This window comes from Apis florea, unplaced genomic scaffold, assembly GCF_048593485.1.
Source record: "Apis florea isolate Af1SG1 unplaced genomic scaffold, ASM4859348v1 contig_3798_pilon, whole genome shotgun sequence".
NCBI classification, from domain to species: Eukaryota; Metazoa; Arthropoda; class Insecta; order Hymenoptera; family Apidae; genus Apis; species Apis florea.
In genome coordinates, this window is record NW_028256860.1 from 242,242 (window position 1) to 269,234 (window position 26,993).

Below are 26,993 nucleotides of genomic sequence, written 5' to 3' on the forward strand. Positions count from 1 at the left end.
TATGCTAAAAATTTATCATATTTATAATATGCAAAAACTATATTTTTATAATTAATATTATTATTAATATTAATAAAACTTTGTCTAATTTTCTTTTTTTTTATGTTTGGTTTATTGATTCATAGTAAAGGAAAAGATGTAAAATAGAAGACATACAATTTCTTTTGAATAATTATTCAAAAAAAAAAAATTAAGAAGAAGAACAATATACAGTTAAAAATTAGAATAAAATTGCTATTTGCAATCAAATTAAAAGTTATAACCTAAATTTAGTTGTTATATATATTTTTGTAGAAAAAATAAATAATTATAAATAATATTTTATATATTCTATTTATTTTTAAAAATATTTTTGAATTAAACTATTTGAAAGCTTATTTATGGCATTAAGATTATAAAATATATTTGACGCTAATTTTACATTCATTTATAATTACAAAATTTGTTTTGTATTTAATAAGAAACAAAGAAACATCAGGTTATGTATTAAAGTTTGATCTGTTTTTGATGCAAATTTAGTATCAAAATTTAGTACAAAGTTTGACATTAAAATTGAATTATAATAGTGACATATGAATGGATAAGGTTTTATATTCAAATTTTATAGAGATTTGATATCAATTTGATGCCACTTTGTAATCAAATTGTTTGCTATATATATTATATTATATTTTATTAATTAATTTTATATCTTGAATATTATTTCTTGATATATTTTATTAAAATTTAATTAATTATTGAATAAGTGAATTATGAAGAAACAAAAATTTAAGTTAATTTCATTTATAATTAAATTTGATTGGTGAACAATAATCGGTATTAAAGTGAAACTTGTTACCGACTGTGCATAGCGGCATGTGACGTCATGCATCACCGCCCCGCGATGTCTTTCGGGAAATAGCGCCGCCATCTTGAGTAGCATGGCCCAGCTAGACAGTGCGCCCTGAGTCGAGACATGCGATTTATCGCAAAAACATTGAACGTCCCAAGAATCACGGATTTCTGTGAAACGTAGCAAATATTTGGTGCTTTGCACCTTCATCAGAATGGAAGCGGTTAAAGCATTTAACGCAGAGGTAAGTTAACTTATCCTTGATTCTTTTTCTAGCCCGCCGACTCTCCCTCTTTTTTTCTCATTTCTCTTTCCTTTTTCTTTTTCTTTTTTATTTTTCGAAGTTGAAAACGATACAATTTTAAGGTAAAAGTTTAAAAAAAATATTTTTCTTGACATTTTTACTGTTGTATGAAAATTTGAATAACTTTAATCTTCAAAGAATGCTTTGATTTCTTAATGTGTAAGAAAGAGGGAGAAACCATCTCTGTACGTAAGAAAGGAGGATAGAACTCAAAAAGAGCCTTTATTGTGATTTAAAATATAATTTGTAACACATAATGTTATTATTAAAATTTTTGCAATTTCTACAATGGAAAGAAAAGATAGATAATTATTATTTATGTATTTTAATTGAATTATATGATTGTGTTTAATTTATATTATAAAATTAATATCACAAAAGCAAAAAGAATAAGAAGCAATAAAGGAGATTTTAAACAATTACAATAATTTTTTAGTATAAATTTATTTAATTTTTCCAATCAATTAGATTTTATTAATATACATATATTATTGAATTTAAATTAAGTAAATGTAAAAATTGAAATTATATGTATACAATATTATTATATTTATGTAGAAAATAGATTTTAATAACATTAATTCTATATTTTTTTTTATATTTAAAAATTTGATTAATTATTATTCTTTAAAATTTAAATATAATTTTTGATCAATGAATGAATTAAATATATATGATAATAATATGCCATTAATTCTTTTTATTTATTCATGAATATGATTAATAGAAATTTAAAAGTAATTAATTTTTACTAATAAATTAAAGTATTTAATTCAAGAAAGAAATTATAATTATTTAATTTAGAATTTATTTATTTCTTTTCAGCTTTCAGCTTTGTATGATGTCAAACCACCAATTTCAAAAGCTAAAATGAATTCTTTAACTAGGGGTGCAATTAAAGCAATTAAATTTTATAAACATGTTGTGCAAAGTGTTGAAAAATTCATTCAAAAAGTAAGTCATATAAAATTATTTTTATAATTTTGTATATATTAATATAATTATAATATAATTTTATAAGATATTATTTTATATTATAAAAAATAACAAATTTTTTTAAAATTAAATTATAAAATTAGTTTTATTTATATTAATATAATATGTTAATTTTATGTTACAGTGTAAACCAGAATACAAAGTGCCTGGATTGTATGTTATTGATTCAATTGTACGTCAGTCCAGACACCAGTTTGGAGTAGAGAAAGATGTCTTTGCTCCACGCTTTGCTAAGAACATGCAAACCACTTTTTTAAATCTTTTGAAATGTCCTCAAGAAGATAAAAGTAAAGTAATAAGAGTTTTAAATCTTTGGCAAAAAAATGCAGTTTTTCCTTCAGAGGTAATACAACCTTTATTTGATCTTGCGGATCCAAATCATCCAATACATAAGGAACAAGCAGTTAATACTAATGGTAAAATATGATTTAATATATAAAATTATTTGTAGTATATAAAATATCTATGAAATTTATCATATCAGATATTGAATATTTATTATTTTTAGGTACATTAAATATTTCTTCAACAAATAATGTTAGTAATACTGGTACTTCTGTAAAAACTTCACCTTTAACTGCAAAAAATGCAGTAAAAGACCAAAAAATATTTTCTTCTGCAAAACCAATTGATCCTGCTTGGCTTGCACAAACAAAAATGGAAACAGCAAATATAGTTAATGCTAATAAACTTTTAGTAAGTTTAGCTTATATTCGTTTTAATAATTATTAAAATAAAAATAATTAATAAAAATTTATATATTTGTTTATAATATCGTTTGCAATTTAACATATTTTAATTATAACATTTTTTTAGGGGCAATCAAATTCAAATCAAATGGATGCTTCTTTTCTTGATCAATTACAACATTTACAACAATTGTTATTAAAAAAACAAGAGTCAAATGAACAAAAAAGTTCTGTAAAATTTGATAAAAAACTTTTAGATTTTGATTATGGTGAAGAAGAAGATGATGATGTTGTTGTTGCTAATTCGCCAACAGCAACAGCAACATCTAATACTGGTCAACATAATACAATTTCAACTGGAAATAGTTTAGAAAGTCTTGGACTTCTTTTAACAAATCCAGAGGTACAAGTTAATGATTTTAACATTAATATAATTTACTTATTTAATAAAAAATATAATATTACAAATAAATTATTTAATTATTGAAATTATAATATAGGTTTTGAGACAGCTTCAAACATTACAACAAACAATGCAAGGAAGTACTTCTTCACAACATGAAACAGAAGAAAAAATGCGAAAACTTCAACAAATGAAACAGCAAGAAGAAGAATTTGATAAGCATTTAGCTCAAACTGTTCCTGTATGTTATTGATAATAAAAATATATTTCTTTTTTAGTTATATAAATATAAAAAAGATTTTTTATTGTTAATCAATTTTTATTTTAGAATTTACCATTTGCGTCAGAATGTGAATTAAAACCTTCGGATATCTTGAAACCAAGTCAACAAAGTACATATACGACAAATGTAAATAGCGGCGTCATACAAGATATGAGTCAACCACCTCCTGGTTATCCACCAGCTCTACCATATGCCTCTCAACCTTTATCAAATATTAGACAGATAAATCAACAAACGCATCAAAATCAAAAAAGTCCGCTTTTGGATGAACGACAAGACACACAAGATTATTCTGGGTAAACATTTTTTTCTAGTCCCTTTTATAAAATTTCGATTTTAATTTATATTTATTTTAATCTTTATTATAATTAATTTAATAAATCATTCATAGAAATGGCGCAAGACGAGATAGTAGCAGTGTAGAAATTGTAAATTGTGAAAATACAAGATCACAAAGTAGATCTCCTGATCGATACAGACATCATAGTCGTTCTAGATCACCAAGGCATAGAGATAGGGATAGAGATAGAGATAGAGATAGAGATAGAGATCGAGACAGAGATAGAAAATCTCGATCAAGAAGTAGATCTAGAAGAAGAAGGTAATTTTATATATTTTTTACTATATAAATATATTATTGAATAATTTATTTATGTAAACATATTTTTACATTATTTTATATATTGATATTATTCACACATTTTATTATATCAAAATTATAATATATAATATATATTATATAATATATAATATTATGATATAATATTTATTCAAGAATTAATAATTATATTATATTATTAAAATTATGATTATAAATTATTTAAATTACTTTTATTATATAGATCTAGATCAAGAGACAGAGGTCGTGATAGAAAACGAGAAGATAGTCGAGAAAAAATGACTGAAGAAGAACGAGAAAAAGAAAGAGAAAGACGTAAACGAGGACTGCCACCAATTGTGAGAGATAAATTAAGTGGTAATTGTTTTTTTTTTTTTATATATATCTTTTTCTTTTTTTTTTTTAATTTTTTTTTGTCTTTTTTTTTTAAAATGAATTTAATATTTATTTACAGTTTGTAGTACTACTCTTTGGGTAGGACATCTATCAAAATTGGTACATCAAGAAGAACTTTCAGATACGTTTGGAGAATTTGGTGACATTGTTAGTATAGATTTAATTTCACCTAGAGGTTGCGCCTTTATATGCATGAATAGAAGACAAGATGCATACCGGGCTCTTACTAAGCTTAAAAATCATAAAATGCAAGGAAAAGCAATCACTGTAAGTATGATTGTTTTTAGACATATTAATGTAATTACTTATTTTTACAAAAATTTTTATTTATAAATCTATTATTAATTTTAAATTCCTATATAGTATGAAGAAAAATGTTTTTTATAATAATAAAATTTTTAATATATTTTAGTTAGCTTGGGCACCAGGAAAAGGAGTAAAAGGAAAGGAATGGAAAGATTATTGGGAAGTTGAATTGGGAGTTAGTTATATTCCTTGGAATAAATTAGTTAATGTTACTGATCAAGATTTAGAACTATTAGAAGAAGGAGGTATGATTGATGAGGATACTCTACCGCCCAATTTAAAAGGTTAAAAAAAAATTACATTTTATTATTAAGTTTTGAATAAATTACAAATTAATATAAATATATTATATTATAAATCATCAATAATATATAGGTAAACTAAAGCATTCCGGAACTGCAGATGTGCTTCAACAACAGTTGCAATTACAACAACAAGCATTGGTTGCAGCTGCTGGAATTCCAAATTTAGCAGATGGTATGGTAAATGTAATGCAACCTTCAACTAGCGCTCAACAGCAACAATCTCAACAGCAAACTCAGCAACAAGGTCAACAACAACAACAAGTAATTGATACAAGTCAACCTCCACCAATTAGACCTCCTACATCAGCTGCGCTTTTAGCACCACCAAATACACAATTACAGATGATGCCACCTGCTTTCACGATGCCAGGAGTTCCTCGTACGTAATTATTTAAAAGAAATTTAATAAAAAATCAGTGTTTTTTCCCAATATTATCAATGTATTATTATCTAGGTATGATTGGACCAATGGGATTACCAATGGCACATAGTTTAATGCCAAATGTTCCCATAGGTGTGCCACCTCCAAATATGCAAAGTTTATTAGGACCACCAGGAATGATGCAAACTATGTTAACGCCACCTGTAAATTCTCCATTTGGAGCAAGTGTTGGCGTTGGTTTACTAACTCAAATTCCTTTACCAGCTCCAGCAGCACCTTCTGATAAACCTAATTCTACTGGTATGTATATAAAATTAATATATTCGTGGGATATTTTTAGAATCGATAAAAATAAATGTCAATATATAAAAATATCGAGTAAATCTTATTTATTAAATCTTATTATTATTTATAAGCAATTTAAAATTGCATTAAATGAAATAAGACGAAGATTTAAATCATACTGTCGTTTGATTTCATATGAGATTTAATTTGCTTATAATTTAATAAATAAATCTCAATAATATATCTTGTATTTGTTTTGACCTCTAAATTTGACTCTTCAAAGATGTTTTCTAAATATATTAACATCCTATATATAATATTTTATTTACGAAATGAAATTTATGAATACGAAGAAGAAATGATAAAAACTTAAAATTCGATTTTTAGGTATGCCACATAATGTTCCTCCGATAGGAGTTCCGCCGCCAACAACGGAAACAGGAATGCCAAATTTACCAATGTTACGTCAACCATATAGTGTAGGACCTTCTGCACCCTTACAAATGCAACTACCTCAACAACATTCTGCTGATGATATGGATGTAGAAATGGAAGATGCAATGCCACAAAATTCAAACGGAGCAAAAAATAAAAATAATTTAACTGAACAACAACTTCCACAAAATGAAGAACGAATTGAATCTGATCAACAAGCAGAAGTAAATATATATTATTTATTTATTTTAACAATAATTTTGTCTTATATATTATTATATAAAATTATTTTGACTTCTGCTTTAAATATAATAATAGCATCGGGATTATAAAGAAAGAGAAAGAGATCGTGAAAATAGAGAAAGAAGAGATAGAGAGACACATTTATCGCACAGAGATAGAGAAGGTAATGATTCTAGAATGGATCGTGGAAGAGACAGAGGCAGAGGAAGAGATAGAGGACGTGATCGCAGAAGGGATCTTAGAGATAGAGATAGAGATGATAGAAGAGAAAGAGAAAACAGAGAAAATCGCGAAGGAAATCCACAAACTCAAAATCTTCAGGTAATTTACTATTAAAAAAAGATTATAGACTAAATTAAATTAAAAGATATGAAACTAAAGATTGTATTGATTTTATTAATATTATTAAATATTGAAATATTAGAAATAAAAAGTTTTAAAAAATTATGCAAAATATATAATTATATAAATGATTTAAATTAATAAAAAATTTTATTTTACTTATAATTTTAATTAATTAAACAATTTTGATAAAATATTTATATTCAGGAAAACGAATCTACTACAAAAAAGGATGGCAAACCAAGTTTAGCTGATCGTTTGCGTCAATTGGCTGATGGTACACTGCCGCTTGAAGATCGTGTTGATCGAATAATTCCTCGTAATCGTCAAGAACGAGATAGATCTGATAGAAGTTTTGATGATTCTCGATCAACACGTGGAGAACCTCTTTCTTCTTTGATGGATTTACCAAAATTTGGTTTACCTCAAGAGAGAGGTGATTTCCCAGCTCGACCACCAGATTTTCGTAATCCACAAGATCCAAGAGAATATCAACAACAAAGAGATAGACAGAATTTCGGAAGGAGTCACAGAGGATCACAAATACACGAGGAATTTATGGATGTTCCAAGGTTGCAAGGAGGAATATATCAAGAAGAATTTGATAATAGAATACATGGACAGCAAAGAGTAGAAGATTTTGGAAGACTTGGACCACTTAGAGAACAAAGGTAAAATATAATTTTATATATATTAATTTTAATTTTGTAATTGATAAAATAAACAAAAATAAGTAAATTATTAAAAATAAATACAATTATTATACGCATATAAAAATATACACAATAAAACATGAATATTATAAACAATTTTATAAACAGTATTATAAACAGTTTAATTTGATATGGTCAAATATTTCACCATAATTCAGTCAGAAATTAAAGTTATATAAAAGAAAAATGTTTTAACAAAACTATTTAATTTAAAGGTAAACATTATATTATGCAAAGAATTTTTTCATAAGTCAAATAATGAACGAGATTTCAAAATCAATTTCGCTTTTTTAATTAAAATCATAAAATTTTGAATTCATTAATCAATTTATCTGGATGCATTAATAGATTGATTTAGATTTTTTTATTTCTAATAAAAAAAGTATTAAATATTTCTATCCTGTCAAAATTTGAAGACTAAAGACTAAAGATGACAATCATTTATGAGTCTTTTTATTTATCTAATTTACGCCCTCCGATTTTTGTTGTGTAATTGAAAATGATTATTGATCAGTATAATATTTAAACATTATATATGTATATATGTATCAATAATCAATCGATATTTATTTTCAACTGAATGATGAAAACCGGATAATGTAAAATGACTATAATTGATTCTAGTTTATTATTGGTTCTAGAACAACTCATGGATAGATATAAAAATAAAATATGCATTTATTTTATTGACTATCGCTTTCAATTAAATAAAATAAGTGAAATATAATACACATTAGAGAATATATCAGGCCATTCAATCAATAAAGGAAATGCGTGTTTTATTTTTATATATTTGCGAAAATTCTATTGAACTAGAATTAATCACAGATAATTATTCTTTTTAATAATATGACAATATTTAAATTGAAATATCTTCTAAACGTGTTTTTCGACATAAAGTTAACTTTTTTGTAGGAAAATCCAAATAAATTATATAATTCAGTTAAAAAAATGAAATTAATCTTGGAATCTCTATTATTCGACCTACAAAAAATAATTTATATCATATAATACATGTATCCAAATATCTTTTTAATTACTTAGTTAGTATATAAGTTATAGTATATAAATATTTTTTAATAACTTTAATCTCTTGTCAGATATTCTTGTCAGATTCAATTAAACAAAACATTTGATATATAATTATATATACAAATAAAATTATTTTTTCTTCAAAATCATTTATTAAAGAATGGATTTTATATTCTGTAAAAAAAATTAATATAATAGTTCAGTTTTTAAAATATTAACTATAATTAAATATAAAAATATAATTATATCTAAAGTATTAAAGTATTAAATTATTAATTATTTTTCAAAGGGAGGAATTCGATAGGTCTGAAGTACGAGGAAGAAGACCACTTGATGATCGAGATCGATTTGATTATGAAATCAGACGAGATGGTTTTGATCCGCGACTTCAAGATAGTTTCGATCCAAGAGGACATCTCGACCGAGGTGATTTTGAACCTAGGAGACGAGAATTTTTTGGAATCGATCCTATATTTGGAATGCCACCAATCATGGGACCTAGAGGTCCAAGACCTGGACATCCTGATGGATTTGGACCACGTCCAACTCCCTTAGGAGTTCGCGGACCAGGTAAAAATGTTTTCATTCTTTATAAAAAAAAATTTAATATTTGGTTATTTTTAAAGAACATTAAGTTAATTTAACATTAATTAATTTTTTTACTTTTTTTAACTATTTAAAATAGATATAAATCATTTTTTATATATATTTCTTAACAAATAAATAAGAATTGAATAAATAAATAAAATTTAACAAATTTTTATTTTATAGGTCCATTAATGTTCCATCCACGAGGCTTGGGACCCCGTCCTCTTCGTCCTGGAATGAGGCCTTTTGGACCTCGTGGACCACCGTTCGATCCCCGAGAATCAGATGCCTTTTTTAGACCTCCCTTTGATGATATTCGTCCCCACGTCAGACCACCTTTTGGACCTATGGGTCCACCATCCATTATTCCTCCAGAATCTGCTGTTCCCTGGAGAAATCAGGAACTTCCTCCTGGTTCCTGGACTTCTGATTCAGAGAATCACTCACAAAGAGATAATCTTAGAGATAAAAAAGGTAATAATAAACATTCAAGTAACATGGAAAGAGAAAATCGAAATAGGGGACGAAAATCAAGATGGGCTAATGTAAGTCCATCTGGAGAAGAAGTAGAAGAATCAAAGGAACAAGAATCAATATCTACAAATGTTGAAGAAAAAGAACCTATAAAGGAAGAAGAAGTAGTTGTAAAAGAAGAGGAAAAAGAAGAAATTGGAATAAAAGAAATTTCTAAAGAACAAAAAGAAGAATTAAAAGAAATGATTGAGGCAAATCAAGAAGGCATTGAAATGAAGAAGGAAGAAGAAGAGGATCGCAGGGATTCTTAGACCAAAGTAAAAAGCGATTATTCTCTTTAAAATTTTTTCTTACTCTGTGGAGTGGTGTGAGGGAGAATTCGCTTCAAATTAGATCAGATTGAAACAGTCAATTTTAGAAAATGGAATACTGAATTTTAAAATAATTATATTCAATCGATGATAATTATTGTTAAAAATAATAATATACCGTTTTAATTTTATTCTCTGTAATATTGATAAAATTATTGCTTGTTATTAAAGATAGATCTTAAGAAGTAAATATAACAAAGAAATTATAATAAATAAAATTTAAAAAAATACAAGATTTTAATTTACTTTAAATTAATAAATTCGTATATAAATTTATAATACCATTTTTTAAAAAAAGATATTTTTACTAATTTTTCAACCTATATCATTTTTTATATTTAAACAATTATTTTATATTATTTTATAATGTATAAAATAAAAATAATATAAATATATCATCGATTGAACATAATAAGATATCTTTAATTCAGGATTTCAAATTTCAAATAAATTGATTTTGTCAATTTGATAATGTAAGAAGTTGTGAGTTTTGAACACAGGACTTATGATCTGTGGATACTCCAAGTAGCGACTTATTTATTGAATTGTAAATACTTTTGTATTTTCGTAGTGAACAAAAATATACACAATATATTCAATTTAAATTTATATATTTAACTATTTCTCTAAACTTTTGGAAATATAAAAAAAGTGATTTTAAAAAAAGTAATTTATAGTATATTTTCTATTTTGAATAAGAACAAAATTTTAAATTAATTTTTAATTATTAATTCAATAATTTTATTAAATTATAATAATACTTTAATATTTTTCTAAAAAAAAACCAAATTAAGTTAATTAATTTATTTTTAATTTGTAGAATAATAAAATAATCAAAAATAATAAATACTAATTTTTTTCTATAAAATATATAAATTTATTTTAAAAAAAGAAAAATATGAATGCAACATTTTTTTTATATTTCCAATAGTTAAAGAAACAATTAAATATATATATTTAAATCAATCGTACTGTATAGATAAATAAATCTTAACAATAGAATCTTGATTAACCGTATATTCTAAAAACTATAAATATTTTTCCTTAATTGAGTTGAATTTCGTTGTTCAATTGAATTTTTAAAATATATAGAATGTTAATATATTCGTGAGATACGTTTAAAGAAATGACTTTAGAGATAAAAACAAATACAAAAATTTATATGTGAAAATGTTAATTATTTGTTAAATTATTTATAATTTAAATATATATTAAATGAAATGAGACATGAACAGAGTAATGATGTAACAGAGACAATATTTTCATTCTATTAGCTTCATTTAGTGAAAAATTATAATGTAATAAATAAGCTTCAATTGATATTTTTGTATCTTTTATGATTTTTTTTTTTTTAGCTTCTAGAATTAACTTTATAACTTTTCTTTTCTTTCAACGAATATATTAATACTTTATATATATAGATAATAATAAAATTAATAATAATAATATATAATACATAAAGATCAGTAACAGATTGAATTCAAATAATTTTTTATTTTATTTGAATATATTATATTAATATTCAAATAATATTCGTGAGATACGTTTGAAGGAATATACTTCAGAGATAAAAATATTTATATTAATATTCATTTTAATTAGATTTTTTTATTCAATATAAATAAAAATTAAAATTTATGTATTTTTTATAAAATAAAAAAAATTAAATATTTAATGTACAAAAAAATTTAATAGCTAAAATAAATTGTGAATTCGGATAAGCAAGATTCTACTGCAAATATTTAATTAGATAGAGAGAGAGATTTTATATATATATATATATATATAATATATATATATATACACATAATATATATATATAATATATATATATATATATATAATATATATATATATACACAATATATATATATATATATATATATATACATTATATATATATATATACATATGTATATGTATGTGTGGATATGGATGCGTGCTTGCATGCATGCATGTGTGTATGTATACGTATGTATGAAAGGGAAAATGTAAAAATTGACAAATATTTGCATGTATGTAATTGACTATGAAAAAAGAAAAAAGAGAGAGAAAGTGAAGAAAAGTGAAAATATATATAGCACTGATGTTCGGTGCGGCTCAATCAAACGAAAAATAAATATTTTCTATATAACATCTTTCTTCATAAGCAGAATAACAGCCTTTCATTCCGCTGGCTCCCAGAATTGTCTTTATGTTTTTCCTAATAGATATCAAATATTAAATATATAATAATATATAAAATTGTTTTTAAAAGATTTTGTCTGGGAGTCTTCATAATAAAATCAAGATAATTAGTCATTATTTATTAATTCTATTTATCATTATTTATATGACTGGTTTGATTAATTTTTTATTTTTATCAATTTTTATTTATATCACAGTAAATTTAATTGTTTAATCAATTTATGGGAAAGTTTCTAAGTTACAACTTCCAAAAAATAGTTTGAATATTAAGCTAGTTGTGAGCCAAATCATAATCAATTGATTTACTATAATCTTTTTTAATAAATATATTTATTTTTTAATAAATAATTAACAAATTTTTTATAAGCAAAATATGAAAAAAAAACGTTTCTTTTTTTACTTTTAAATAGCACAAAAAAATTAAGATATAAAAATGCAATAAATATAATTATTATTTAACATTACATATAATTATTATTCTGATGATTATACAAATTTATATTTTTTTTAATTTGCATTAAAGGAAAATATTATATATTTTAAATAATTACTAAATTGTTATATGTTTTTAAAATAATTATAAGTCTATTTTATCTAATATATTATTCTATCTAATTCTTTTACTATAGAATTTTTGTCTGAAAAATTTTTCCTCCGAATATCGAATAATATATTAACAAAATTTAATTTGAAGAAATCAGAAATTTCAATAAAAATTTTGATATAAAACAAAGAAATTTCTGAAACAATAAAAGTTAAATATTTGAAATGATATTCGGAATGGAATTAAATCTTTTCAGCTTTGGATACTTGTTCAGTACTCATATTCGTGTATTCACATACTTGCGTGAGTTTCTCTCTCTCTCTGTCGCCATACGACGATGGAACACCAGCCACCAGGTCGCTTACGCTCAAACTGAGCGGCAAGTGCAAGGTACTGTTGTGTTTTACTCATTATTTTATGTAGATATACACACACGCACACGCATGCATGCATGCATACATATATGCATACATGCATACACACGCGCGCGCGTGCACACATCATATATACATGCATCACACACATGCGCGCGTGCACACACGTACACACACACATGCGCGCGCGCGTATATGTATATATATATATATTTATTTATTTATACATATTGCATTCTGGACAGCTTATACAAAAAGATGAAACATGTTTATTATACTCTTAATGAAGCGAAAAAATTTATTTTAAGATAATATTAATTAATTTTAATATATTAATTTCTGAATCTTAAAAATTTGTGTTTAATCATAACAATTAAAAGAAAGATTGAATTTGATTTATTCTATTTTTATTAACTAAAAATTTAAATTTCATTATATAATATTTAATTATATCGTATTATTTTAATAATTTAAAAAAAGTGTAATTAGAATATATAAATAATGTGCAATAAATAGAATTGGAATGTTATTATTATTATTAAATAAAAAACAATTTTATATTTTTTGATAAATTAAAAATATTATTATTTTATATAATAATATAAATTTTTATTGATATTATTTGTATTAAATTTTGTTTAACTGAATGTTAGATTTTATAATAAATTTTGTAAAATAATTTATATTATCATATTCAAAAAATCATATTCGTTTTATGATTGTTATTATAAGTTTAAGTTCGTCCAGAATGTTACTTTATCTAATGAATCATATTATTACAAATTTAAAAAAAAAAAAAGTAAAAAAATTAAGAAGAAAAAGAATATTATAATACAAAATAGTATAAGTATAGTATAAATAGTATAAGAAGCCCGTGCACCACTCCGAAGCAGAGTTTAAACAAAAAATTTTGTTTTTTTTTCAGAATATCATTAATAACAAAAAATTGCGATTAATTTATTTTAATGAATAACAATGAACAATGATTAATGAATCATTTATGTAAATATTTACGTATTTATATATGAACACTATCATAAATAATGACAGAATTTAACAAAACAAATATTATAAATGCAAAAATCAGTTTATTTTTAATATTTTTTACAATAGAAGTATTATTATTTTAATGGAATGTTTGATTATAATTTCTATATGTTATATATAATTTTTGTTTAATTTAAAATTATTTTCTTTGCAATTAAATATTGTAACCTGTTATTGATGTCGATTTAATCGATGAAAAAAACTTGGTATGCACATGCGCAAAAATATGTGATCGATATTAGAATATCGGGTATAAAATCTTGAATACATACATTAACCTCGAATTTTTATTCATATTCATTTAGAAAACATTTAAAAAATATCAAATATTCTTAGGTGATCCAATGTAAAAAATACTTTGAATATAAGATTTGAATATTTAAAAAAATTAAGAATTTTTAAATATTTAAAGAATAATAAATTTTCAATATAAAATTGACATTTTTTATTATATTTAATTAATTATATCATTATCAATTATAACTTAATAAGAATGATATACAATTTTTTGCTTATAAATGAAAGTAAAAAAAATATTATAAACATCTTTACAAAATATATTGCAAGTTATATAAAAAACAAAATACATAATATAATATTTATAGATTATTATATTTAAATATGTATATTTTAATTATGAATTATTAAAGAGTCACTTTTTATTTCATTTCTTAAAATTTTTTATTTATTCAAATCTGTTTTGATTAATAAATATTTTCAATATTTTGATTTTTATTATGTAATATAATTTATATATATAATATCAAAACTTTAAAAAGCATTCAATTTCGTAATTTGAATCTTCTTATTTGACTAGCCAAAAAGTAATGGCTATTGAATATATTACATATATGGGGATAATTAAATTTGATGATCTTTGATAAATTTTACTTTTAATTTTCTTTATAAATGAAAAACAAAATATTTCAATTTTAATTATATTTTATTTGAAATTAATAATTAAAAACTAAATTAAAAGTTATGAAACTAATATTAATTTCATATATATTTCATATATATTTATATATTCAATTTTATGATTTTGAAATTACATAAGTCTATAATTATATTTTTATTATATATAATTTGAGTTAAATATATTTTAATATTTTAATATTGTTTGTTTCAGGCACAATCTTGGAATGGAACAAATGGATCTATTATGTGATTTTTCCTCAATCTTATGTATTTATTGTAAACATAAGCATTTTAATAAAATTGAGATATGAATGTATATAACGATATGAACATATTATATTAAATAATTTAAGTTAATTATTTTTATTACTGTCTTATATTCTAATTTTATAATTTTTTATTTTTTGTGCACAAATATTTTATAATGTTAACGTAACATTTTTTGTTTTAATTATTGATTAAAATTATTGGAATTATTATTAAAATTATTGAAATTATTGAAATGATATATCATATTTTCATAAAAAATAAGTGAGATTGATTTAAATAATATATTAAATAAAAAAATAATGCATTTCTTATTACTTTTCTTTGATTTTTATTTAAATTTTTTATATCAAATTTTGATTTTTGATATTATTATTAAAAACCTGAGAAATTGAAAAAGATTCAAAAAAATTTCTATATATGACACTTTTTATATATATATATACATATACTCAAATTTAGGAATTGTATATTATAACAAAAATACATATAATTATATTTCATAAATGCTTTAACTTTCTGAAAAATAATAAAATTTAATGGAAACTTTATATCTATATTAAATATGACACTAGTTTATGCATAACATTATATATAAATAATATTTATATAAATAAATTTATATAAAATTCTAATATTTTAACTTTATATATAATCTAATTAAAAAAAGTAGTAATTCTTTTATAAAGATTTAAAGTTAATATACATCAATACATATATAAATACACAATATATTTATAGAAAAATAATGTGTAAGTAAGTATTATTATAATAAAAGTAATCTTTTTATTCTATGAAATAAATATTTTATAATATGCAATATTATTAGATATAAAAAATATGACAATATTAAATTGAAATACATAATTATCTAAAAAACAAAAATAATTCATAATAATCTTGTAATATATTCAAATTATAGATTTAATTAAATATTAATTAAATTTAATCAAAAATACACGAAAAATATAATTTTATGTATTTTATGTAATTTTAAATAAATACTATTTATAATCTAAGCATTTTTTTTATAATATATTTTTTATAATTTCTTAAAATAATTTTAGAATCAAAATAATTATTAATATTATCTTAAAAATTAAATTATATTAAAAAAATTAATAATTATTTACTATTATTTTAATTACATTTATATAATTATTTATAATTATTTGAAATAACATTTTCATTTGACAATTAAGTAATTTTAAATTTATATATATATATATATATATATATATATATATATATATATATATATATATATATATATATATATATCTTGATTATAGAATATTAATTACATAAGTATATATATTCTGTTATTTTTAATTCTAATTCTTAATTATGATTATTACTTAATTATATATATTTCATTTGAAAATTATAAAATCATTATATAATTATACTATACAATGTAAATGTTTTACAATTGTTATTATATTATGATATATTAAGATAATATAGTTTAGTATATTAAAGTAATATAAAAAAATATTAAAATTAATTTTCTTTATCAATAACTTCAAGTCTTTCAAGGAGTTCTGGATGGCTATGATACCAACTAGAATATAATTTATCATAAAGAGGATAACTAAGATTATCCTTTTGTAACTTAATTAAAGAACTTTTTAATGCTTCTCCATGTCCTAAATTTTTCGCAAATTTATCTGCTTCAAATTCAAATCTTCTTTTAAATATAACTGTTATAAATTGGAATAACTAAAAAATTATAATAAATTTTATAAATATTATTTTAAACACAATTATTTGATGTAAATAAATAAATTGCATTTCAAAATTACAAAATAGTTTTAAAGTTTTATTCTCTATATATAAATTTTTTAAATATTTTAATTAATTAATTTAAATTTTATATTAGTTTATATTAGTAAAATTCTCAAATAAAATTTTTATATAATAGAATGCATTATACAAACTATTTTGCATTATACAAAGACTTTTTGAATTTGTATTAAATATAAATCAAACTTACCACATTTGGAGGATTTGAAATATACATAGTAACAATAATAAGTCCTATAAATGTAGGTTGAGTATCCATGAATCCGAAAGCTTCATATATAGGCTTATAATTAATAAGTTTTGCATATAGAAAAATATTCATCAACAAATGTAGCTACAAAAATATATTTTTATAAATAAAAAATAAAAAATGATATGAAAAAATAAATAAAAATTTAAAAATTTACTTGGCCAAATATAAATCCTTTTAATGCATGACTGTGTTTCCAATGTCCTAATTCATGTGCTAATATTGCTAATACTTCATCAGTATTACATCCTTTTACATCTGTTTCATCTTTTGTTGGTTTAAAATATTCCTTTACTAAGGTATCATATAAAACAATTCTTTTATGTTTATAAAAACCATAGAGATATGCATTGCTATGTGAAGATCTTTTTGAATTTTCAACAATAAATATTTTATAAAGAGGATAATTAATTGATGCTGCTAATGCTTCAATTTTTGTTTTCAAATCTCCATTTGGAAGAGGTGTATATTTATCAAAGATTGGTGCAATTACTTCTGGATAAATAATCATAAGAAAAAGTGCTGCAACTATTAAAAATATCCAAAGATAAAGAAAGCAATACTCTCCTCCACTCTTTATAATCCATATTACAGCACATAAAAGAGGTACTACGATTATTTGATGTACAATGAATTTAAGAAGCTGATCTTTGGCAAAGAATAATGGTGTCTAAAATTTATAGCATTAAATTAACAAGATAAAAAGTATTGTTTAATATTAAAATTTTTATTTTCTTACCTCTTTGTTAAATCCATAAGCTTGTTCCACAACAAATGTAAAATAAATTTTAAATGGTAAAAATATTATATCATTAACAGTACTTAAAATGAACATACAAATACCACTCAAGAGAATTTCATTTTCATCATTAAAGCCAAAATATTTAACTAAATTAATGCTCCATAACCAAAATCGGTGATAGCATAAAGTTAACAAGAATATCTATAAATATTTAAATATATATAATATTATAGGAATTATATAATTTTTTTTTAAATATTATAATATATTTTATGCATATAATTAAGTAAAAATTTCATACCATGGTACAAAGTTCAGAATATATACTTTCAAAACTATCAAACTTTAATCTATCTAATAAATAATTATGTGCTTTATTATATACATCTTTTGTCATTAAACCTTCGAGAGATTTAGGTAAATTGGTTAAACGCATCATAAAAACACGCTAGAACAAAGTCATTATATCACATATATTATTATCATAAATCTAATTTTAGTAATTATTATTTAATAATAAAATTTATTATATATTATTTATAAACAAATAATTTTTTTCAATTTATTAACATTAAGTAATTAATATTGTAAATATTTAGTAAAATATTACATAATTTAGTGAAATTTAGTTAAAATATTTTAGTATAATTTAAATATTTAATACAGGATTGAGAAATAATTAAAATAAAAAATAAAAATAGTATATAATAATTAATCTGTATATTAAGAAATTTTATTTTCATATTAAAATAAAATTATAAAATAAATATTTAAATTAAAAATTACATTAAATTAAAAATTTAGGTTATTAGAAATTAGATAAAATGTATAATACCTGACGAAGATCTAAATAAAATTTCCAAAGAAACAAAAGCCATGATATGGCTAAGATTTCATAAAGTATATTTTCTTCGATAAATTTTACAAAACTAGACATTGTTTTGTATTTAACAAGTAAAAATTCTTATTTTTATATTCTATCTTGATCGCCGGTTTTTCTAAAACAAAGTTAGGTTCAGGATTGCCGGGAAAAGTCTAATCATGAAAAAAATGGGAGATGTAGTAATGAAACTTAGAGATAGATATGAAAGAAAAAATATTCTAATGTTTGTATATTTGTATAATTTGTTTAAATAATATGACTTTATTTTTCTCTTATTTCTTTCTTTATTTGTAAGTTTTATTTCCACTACAATATATAATATATTGATATATTCGCGAATCATTTAAAAGATCGATTCTAAAAAAAAAACATAAAATATTGGTATATAAAATATTGATTGAAGCTTATTTATTAAGTTAAAAATAATTTAAATTAGATAAGTAAGACAGAAACAAAATATAACAACGAAAAAACGATCTCACTTTATTTTCATCTCGCTTCATCTAATACAAACTTTAATTATTTAACTTAATAAATATATCTTAACTGAATTTTATGAACTTTGTTTTGATTCATAAAATTTTGGTGGATTAACCTTCCAAATTTTATGATATCATGAATAAATTATAATATCATATCAATTTAAATATCATGAATATATTAACATATAAAACATATAAAATTATTAATAAAATTTTCTATGAGAAAAATGAGAAAAAATAATAATAAGGAAAATGAAGATAAAGAATATAGAAAAAGAAGATAAATAATGATTCTAACCAATATTGCTGAAAAGGATATTAACAATGTAAAATTTGATGTCAGATTCATTCTTCTGCTCTATCCGATTTTTCCCCATTATTTTCTTGATTTGATTTAATACTTTAAATTTTAAATATTATATAATATTAAATATAATATTAAACATAATTAATATATTAAAATATTATATACCATATATAATATATATATTATAGAAATTTATAAATTAGAGTAAAACAAAAATAAAAGGAAAAATATGATATCATTTTTGCAAAAAAAAATTAATTTAAAATGATGAATATTATATCACTATTTAGATCATATAAATTGTAAAATGTTTAAAATCGATTCATTTAAACAATTTTTTAATAATTTTATCAATAAAAAAATAATTTTCAAATTGTAAAACAAATTCTTATAATTTATGTTTATATAAATTTATATACAACTGATATTATATATATTTGCAAAATTATCAAAGCAGAAATACAGAGAAAAATTTCTAGGAAAAATAGATTAAATATTGAAAACATATATATATATATATATTACATAAATAATTGTAAAAATTATGAACAATGTTTTTTCATCAATTTTGAATCATGATAAAATATAGAACTTAATCATATATATTTAATAAAAATTATTTAAATAAAATAAATTTTCATTATAAAAATTTCATATTATAATGCTATATTATAAGAAAAATAATTTATTAATAAATCATAATAGAATAAGAAATAAATTTATCAAAATTATTTTATTTTGCAATAACTATGAATAATTTTTTAGTAGACATCTATATTATTTAATTTTTTAAACTAAAATAAATTATAAGAAAAGAATTATAGATTGAATATTATCAATATTTCAAAATTAAAATTTAATTATTTTGAAATTATAATTTATTAAAATATATATATTATAAAATATTATTATATTATAAAATATTATATATTGTAAAATATATATAAATATTATATATATTTAAAATTAATAATTAATAAAATAAAATATATATTTCAGATTTTAAACTGTATTTCATAAATATTTATATATTATTTTAAAAATAAAAACAAAAATTTATACTTACATATAATGTCGCGCAAATAATTTTATCTTTATTTTAAGCCAATTATTTGATATAAATATATATGGTCTAAGATTTTTATTGTTGCGTGAAAACATACCTTTAATATTATTATTTGTTATATTATAGTGTTATATTGTTATATTATTGTTTGTTTACTAGTTGATTTATTGAATTTTTAATTTATTGCAATAGTAATGATTAAGTTCAAAATTTTCAATAAGGATTTTTTTTATCCGTGAATTCTAATTTTGTTTTTCTACTATTATCCGCTTGTTTGACATTTCATATTTATATATGCAATTTGAATTTCGCTCTCAATTAACATATCGATATTATTAACCTTAAAGTTAAAGTCACGTGATAGCGTAACAAGATAATACAGTTATCGAAAAATATGTTTACACATATTTCTATGTTAAATATATATACTATGTACAAATGACATTTTTATATATAAAAAGGTTATGAACTTTGTACAATAAGTGACACTATTAAGAAAATGATAAGCAAATTATCATAAAGTATGGCGCCTGAAAGAATGAATGATAATAATGGAAATCAATTAAAAAATGTACCTAACATCATAACAAGGTATTGGTTTTACTAAAAAAAGATTTCAATTAATATAATATTTTAAATATTACAATTATATATTTATAACAAATTGATAATAAACAATTTATAAAAAAAAATCTATAATCTGAGATTTATCGATAAAAACTTGGTGATATTTCATTAGAAAATTAAAAATTATTTCATAAAAAAAATCAGTAAAAATTATTTTTTAGATTTTTTTTTCAATTCAATTTCTAATTCAAAAAGAATTTAAATAATTTTTCTTTATTAATAAATAAAATTATTAAAAATAAATTTTCTGAATAAAATTAATAATAAATTTTTTTTCTAAATAATATCTTATAAAATGATTTCATTGCAGTTTACCAAGTGCATTATCACCATTTCCTGTTTCAAATATTCAATCGGGAAATCCTCCACCTGTACCTCCACGTCAACCAGTCCAAAATTATTATGGATTTAGTGATCATAGATTGTTTGGATCAAATTATTATAATGGATATGGTTTGAGTTACAATAACCAATATAGAGGATTTAACGGGAATTCATATAATCCAATATATTCTAATTATAATAATTATGGAATATTTGGTGGACATAATAGTGATGCTGAAAATAGGTATGTTTATATTTTTAAAAATAATTTAAAAACAATATCAATGTTTTTTATTATGTTATTTATTATGTTTTAATTATTTTATTTTAAGTTATTCAATTAAAATTAAAATAATTATATATATATAATTAAATAATTATATATATATATATAATTTCTTTATTTTCATATATAATTTTTTTTAAAATATATCTTTTAATAATTCTTTAATATCTCTTAAAGATTTTTATAATAATTTCAATTAAATCTGAAATTTTATGAGATGTAATGATTTATGAATCTGACAAATAATATTTATAATTATTAAATGTAGAAACAAATAAAATATATATATGATGATTTTGATTGAGATAGTTTATATAATTATAAGTATTGTTTTTAATTATTTTTTCAGATTTTTCCATTATGTTGAAGAAAGTACTAGACCAACATTCCATTTAATTGAAACAATTCTTCATACATTTTCATCTATGACAATGCTTTTGGAATCTACATATTTTGCTTTAACAAATTCATTTAGAGCAATTTTAAATGTTGCAGAAAATATTGGAAAATTACGATCAACTCTAAATCAGTTATTTAGCACATTTGCTTTAATTAAATTCTTAAAATGGTTATATAAAAAGATTATATACACTATTGGTAAGATTTATTAATATTACATGAATTTAGAATTTTTATATAATGACAATTATTAAATATTATATTAACTATATTCTATTATAAATAATAAATTTATTATTTTTTTAGGTTCTAAAAATCAAGATTTAATAAATGAAGAATTATGGAATAAATCATTAACAAAAATTGAAGGTGAAAATGTCCATAATTCTTCTTTTTGGTCTGGATTTATAATATTTAGTATATTTTTTGTAGTACCATATATAATTCATAAAATTTCATATAATATTAGAAACATGCAAATGAAAGGTATTAAAATATAATATGTAGTTAAATAGTTATATTTTTAATAATTGTTTTAAATTTCATAATCTTAGGAAAAGATCCAAAAGAATGGCATCAAATTGAAGAACCTGCATATATTGCAACAGTGCTACATGATTTTATTGCAATCAATAATGATGAACTTAATGTAAAAGCTGGTCAAAAAATTTATCTTGCACCTAGAAATCTACAACCAAAAAATTTACCAGGATGGTGTAAAGTTAGTGATAGTGTAAATATTGGTCTTATTCCTTACAATTATATTAAGGTTATAGGACAATTGAAGAAAGTAAAAAAAAATAATGAAGTAATCCATCTAAATGAAGAAAAATCTTTAATAAATGAAAATTATAATAATATTGATAAAAACGATTCAAAAACTATAAAAAGTAATAAAAATATTGAAAATGAAGTATAGACAAATTAGTTTGATAATTTTATTAATTTTTATAACTTTTAACAATAATAATTTAAAATCTATTTTCAAATATATAGAAATTGTTCAGCAATAAACAATTTGAAATATATAAAAGAAATATTTGCTGCTGATAAATTTTTTATTTTATTTTATAGATTATTTCATGATTTTTAATTTAGCATTTTTAATATAAATAGAACTTTAAAAAAATTAAAAAATATGTAAATGTATTTCTGAAATAATCGTATTTTGAAAAATAAAAAATTTTTTTAAATTAAATAAATTAAAAATACATATATAAATTATGCATGAAATTAAAATATTAATTTATTATTTTCATAGATGATAATAAACAAACTAACATATATATATACATATACATTATACAGTATTTATATTCATACTGTAATTTATTTTATGTATTCTATTATTAAATTTGTTTTTATTTAAATTTTTATTTGTAATAAACTGGGTATTTCAATAAATATTATTTTACTTATTATATTGAAAAAATTAAATATTAAAAAATAATTAAGTTATTTATTATTACATTATATACTCGCATAAAAAATTTTAATTTCTAAACAATTTATTAAAAAAATAGATACTCAATCGGAATGAGTTTAAAATTTTTTTCTTTTAACTAAGAAATTATACTTACCATAAGTAGATAAAAATTATAATTTAATAAAAAATAATTAACTTAATTAAAATAAAAAAAAAAGGAAATTGATTTTTAAGGAAACATTTTTAAAAAATTTACAATCATTTTCACATAAAATATTATTTATAGATATATATATATTGAACGTGTGTCGTAAGCGTTTTTCACATATATGTGATATATATATATATATATATATATATATATATATATATATATATATTTATAATTTACAATTTCACTTTCTCTCTCTTTTCAACAATATCAACAACAAATTCTACATTCTACACAACAAATTTTTCATTTTAGCATTCTAAAGAAGGGAATGTTTTGTTAGAAAGGAAAATAGAATGAAAAGAAGAGAAAAAGAAAATATGAAAGGAATTTTTTAATCAATGAATTTGCGGTTAGAATTGCATCCAAATAGAGCAGAACGTATATCCGGTATTAGTTGTTGTGCTATTAATTCTAATCGTGTTTCCAAGGTGTTGCTAACTTTTATACGTCCTAAAAATAAATAAATTAATTATTTAATCTTAATTACTTTATAAATTAAAAGAAAATTTAAAAAGAAATAAAAAATAAATTTTATTTTTTTATAATGCATAATAATATAATATAATTTATTTTATTAAAAGATATATATATATATATATAAGATTATATATCTATATATATATATAAAAATACCTTTAGCCGCAAATAAATCAACACCACCACAACTATCAGAAGGAAGGAAATTATCTTGATCAATTTTAATCGTGACATCTTTTTTTGTAATTTGTTTATAAGCACTTTGAACAGAATCAAGAAGTGATTCTACCAAAGGAAGGTCTACTTGACGTACACGAATAGTAACATGATTTTCTGTTAACTACAAATTAAAGAAATTAAAAATATATAAAAATATATTTCATGAACTATAAAGATTATTTTTTAAGTTTCAATTGTATAAAGTAAAAAAATGAATAAAAATACCATTAAATTTATTGAATAATTATTAAAATTAAATAGCTTTTTACCTGACATAATCCTTGTACAATCAGTAATTTTAAAATTTCTCTATATCGTGAAATATCTCTTGTTACTTCTCCTAATCTTTTTCTAGCTTCATCTAATACATTGCGTACATGATCTTCTCTAACCTTTAGAACTTTTAGACGAGCTTGATTTAACATATTAGATGATTGACTATAAATAAAGAAAATTGAATTATTTAAAATAAAACTTAAAATGCTAAAAGAAAAATTTCACTAAATTATAAGATTTTATATAAACATTTGCATAATATTCAAAATTATTTTTATAGCATTATATATACATTTTTTTTTGAAGTTCTACTTGTTTTTCTTTCTTCTCATAATATTCCATAATTTTAAGTCTTTGTTGTTGAACTAAACGTCCCTTTTCAATATTAAATTCTTCTTCAGCTTTAGCATCAATTTCTTCTGCTTTTTCATTGGCTTCTTGTTCAATGAATGCCATCATATGATTAATCTAAAAATATAATGATCAAAATATAATATAAAAATATAATATATAATATAATATAATATAATATAATATAATATAATATAATATAATATAATATAATATAATCTAATATAATATAATATAATATATAATATAATATAATATAATATAATATAATATAATAAATCAAATATGATATATATTATTATAAAATTTAAAAAAATTAATATAAAATTTAAATTTATAAAAATTGATGAAATATAAAATTATTTAGAATTTTATATTTTTTTTCATTTTTCATAAAAATATAAATCTATAATTATTAATATTATAAATATTAAAATTTAAAAACAATTTTACTAAAATTAATATTTCTTCTATATTAAGTTTTTTTCTTCTATATAAAATTAATTTTCAAAAATAATAAATCATATCATAAAAAAAAATAATTAAACAATTTTTTATTTTATAAATTAACTATTTATTTTCTTAAGATTTTGGTTTAAGAAAAAATATTTTTTCTATCAAAATTTAAAAAAATTAATAAACAAAAAAACACAACAAACAAATTTCTACTTAAATTATTATCTTTAAATGAATAGTTATATATATTATATTATCTTTAAATGAATAGTTAAAATAATTTGATATATGTATTTTCAAAAATAAAAGATAGAAGATAAATTAAAAAGATTTAAATAAAAAATATATTCATTATAATATAGAAAAAAATTATTTAATTGATTTTTTTAAAATTATATAAATTATTTTGTTTTAATTTTATTTTTCAGTTTTGAATCATTTATAAATGATAAAAATTTATATATCAATATTGACATTATTTAAATTATTTTTTTATATCAAAAAATTATAAATAATAAATAATAAAAAAATTATAAATAATAAAAATCTGATAATAATAAAAACAAATATTTCATCAAAGTAACAATATATAGAATATACAAAAATAGCTTAAATCAATGCTGAATGAAAATTATATATTTTATTTTAAATAATTTTTTACCTGTTTTTGTACATCTGCATCGCTTAATGCCATTTTGAAGTTTAAAAATTTGTGAAGTCTCTATAAATGATGAATTTTATAATTACTTTTGGAGTATATAATTGAATTTTTCAAAGAGTTAACGCCTATTGATGAAAGTATCTCCAGTTAATGACGATCATATGACACAGTAGTGTGTTCATAAAAATGATTTATTAAGTTGAAATATATTTTATAGAATGCATGTGTGTTCCCAAATGAATAAAAATTTAAATTTGTTTTAAAATAATTTAAAAAAAATATTTATTTACAAATATAATATAATATATATATCTCATATGTAAAAATGTATATATATATTTAATTTGTACTATTAGTTTAAATATAATATTTTTTTAATTGAAATCTTAAGAGTATTAAAAAAATA

At 20.3% G+C, this 26,993-nt stretch overlaps 4 protein-coding genes across 6 annotated transcripts; 2 read left to right on the forward strand and 2 right to left on the reverse strand.

Annotated features, from left to right (window-relative positions):
- The first annotated feature begins 201 nt into the window (after positions 1 to 201).
- Positions 202 to 15,425, forward strand: Isha (Insulator su(Hw) mRNA adaptor). Of its 2 annotated transcripts, XM_086915913.1 has the most exons (19): positions 202 to 1,076; positions 1,962 to 2,090; positions 2,257 to 2,548; positions 2,641 to 2,828; positions 2,949 to 3,224; positions 3,322 to 3,465; positions 3,553 to 3,803; positions 3,899 to 4,108; positions 4,350 to 4,483; positions 4,581 to 4,789; positions 4,935 to 5,112; positions 5,204 to 5,512; positions 5,588 to 5,815; positions 6,188 to 6,459; positions 6,554 to 6,799; positions 7,028 to 7,491; positions 8,855 to 9,135; positions 9,337 to 9,944; positions 15,280 to 15,425. In XM_086915913.1, the coding sequence occupies exons 1-18, from the start codon at positions 1,047 to 1,049 to the stop codon at positions 9,936 to 9,938; spliced, it is 4,443 nt and encodes a 1,480-aa protein (XP_086772039.1). In that variant the 5' UTR covers positions 202 to 1,046; the 3' UTR covers positions 9,939 to 9,944; positions 15,280 to 15,425. The 2 variants fall into 2 exon arrangements, with proteins under 2 accessions (XP_086772039.1, XP_012339804.2); XM_012484350.3 differs by lacking the exon at positions 15,280 to 15,425 and having other exon boundaries at positions 9,337 to 10,607.
- A 1,255-nt stretch (positions 15,426 to 16,680) lies between these two features.
- On the reverse strand, positions 16,681 to 19,194 carry LOC100869491 (CAAX prenyl protease 1 homolog). The gene is made up of 6 exons (XM_003689781.4): positions 18,969 to 19,194; positions 18,435 to 18,581; positions 18,131 to 18,334; positions 17,549 to 18,061; positions 17,332 to 17,475; positions 16,681 to 17,057 (listed from the first exon to the last, which is right to left on the reverse strand). Exons 1-6 carry the CDS (start codon positions 19,068 to 19,070, stop codon positions 16,839 to 16,841), a joined length of 1,329 nt encoding a protein of 442 aa, XP_003689829.2. The 5' UTR covers positions 19,071 to 19,194; the 3' UTR covers positions 16,681 to 16,838.
- Positions 19,195 to 21,117: 1,923 nt separating this feature from the next.
- Positions 21,118 to 23,928, forward strand: Pex13 (peroxisomal biogenesis factor 13). 2 transcript variants are annotated; one of them, XM_012484666.2, is made up of 5 exons: positions 21,118 to 21,462; positions 21,809 to 22,066; positions 22,458 to 22,705; positions 22,814 to 22,993; positions 23,062 to 23,928. In XM_012484666.2, the coding sequence occupies exons 1-5, from the start codon at positions 21,395 to 21,397 to the stop codon at positions 23,424 to 23,426; spliced, it is 1,119 nt and encodes a 372-aa protein (XP_012340120.2). In that variant the 5' UTR covers positions 21,118 to 21,394; the 3' UTR covers positions 23,427 to 23,928. The 2 variants fall into 2 exon arrangements, with proteins under 2 accessions (XP_012340120.2, XP_086772041.1); XM_086915915.1 differs by lacking the exon at positions 22,814 to 22,993 and having other exon boundaries at positions 21,215 to 21,462.
- Positions 23,929 to 24,288: 360 nt separating this feature from the next.
- Positions 24,289 to 26,783, reverse strand: Vha26 (V-type proton ATPase subunit Vha26). Its single transcript, XM_003689824.3, has 5 exons — positions 26,588 to 26,783; positions 25,412 to 25,587; positions 25,113 to 25,281; positions 24,781 to 24,964; positions 24,289 to 24,597 (listed from the first exon to the last, which is right to left on the reverse strand). Exons 1-5 carry the CDS (start codon positions 26,618 to 26,620, stop codon positions 24,479 to 24,481), a joined length of 681 nt encoding a protein of 226 aa, XP_003689872.1. The 5' UTR covers positions 26,621 to 26,783; the 3' UTR covers positions 24,289 to 24,478.
- Between the last annotated feature and the right edge of the window lie 210 nt (positions 26,784 to 26,993).

What these genes read in the sequence shown, in the direction of transcription:
- Pex13 (XM_012484666.2), top strand. Translation starts at nt 21,395, where the DNA reads ATGGCGCCTGAAAGAATGAATGATAATAATGGAAATCAATTAAAAAAT. An exon ending in AATAGTGATGCTGAAAATAG is followed by an intron (nt 22,067 to 22,457) that starts GTATGTTTATAT and finishes TTATTTTTTCAG; the next exon opens with ATTTTTCCATTATGTTGAAG. An exon ending in TAGAAACATGCAAATGAAAG is followed by an intron (nt 22,994 to 23,061) that starts GTATTAAAATAT and finishes TCATAATCTTAG; the next exon opens with GAAAAGATCCAAAAGAATGG.
- Isha (XM_086915913.1), top strand. Translation starts at nt 1,047, where the DNA reads ATGGAAGCGGTTAAAGCATTTAACGCAGAG. An exon ending in GACACACAAGATTATTCTGG is followed by an intron (nt 3,804 to 3,898) that starts GTAAACATTTTT and finishes AATCATTCATAG; the next exon opens with AAATGGCGCAAGACGAGATA. An exon ending in GGACCACTTAGAGAACAAAG is followed by an intron (nt 7,492 to 8,854) that starts GTAAAATATAAT and finishes TATTTTTCAAAG; the next exon opens with GGAGGAATTCGATAGGTCTG.
- LOC100869491 (XM_003689781.4), bottom strand. Translation starts at nt 19,070, where the DNA reads ATGTCTAGTTTTGTAAAATTTATCGAAGAAAATATACTTTATGAAATC. An exon ending in CTTATGGATTTAACAAAGAG is followed by an intron (nt 18,062 to 18,130) that starts GTAAGAAAATAA and finishes TATAAATTTTAG; the next exon opens with ACACCATTATTCTTTGCCAA. An exon ending in AAGGATTTATATTTGGCCAA is followed by an intron (nt 17,476 to 17,548) that starts GTAAATTTTTAA and finishes ATATTTTTGTAG; the next exon opens with CTACATTTGTTGATGAATAT.
- Vha26 (XM_003689824.3), bottom strand. Translation starts at nt 26,620, where the DNA reads ATGGCATTAAGCGATGCAGATGTACAAAAACAG. An exon ending in ATGCAGATGTACAAAAACAG is followed by an intron (nt 25,588 to 26,587) that starts GTAAAAAATTAT and finishes TTATATTTTTAG; the next exon opens with ATTAATCATATGATGGCATT. An exon ending in GTAGAACTTCAAAAAAAAAT is followed by an intron (nt 25,282 to 25,411) that starts GTATATATAATG and finishes CTTTATTTATAG; the next exon opens with TCAATCATCTAATATGTTAA.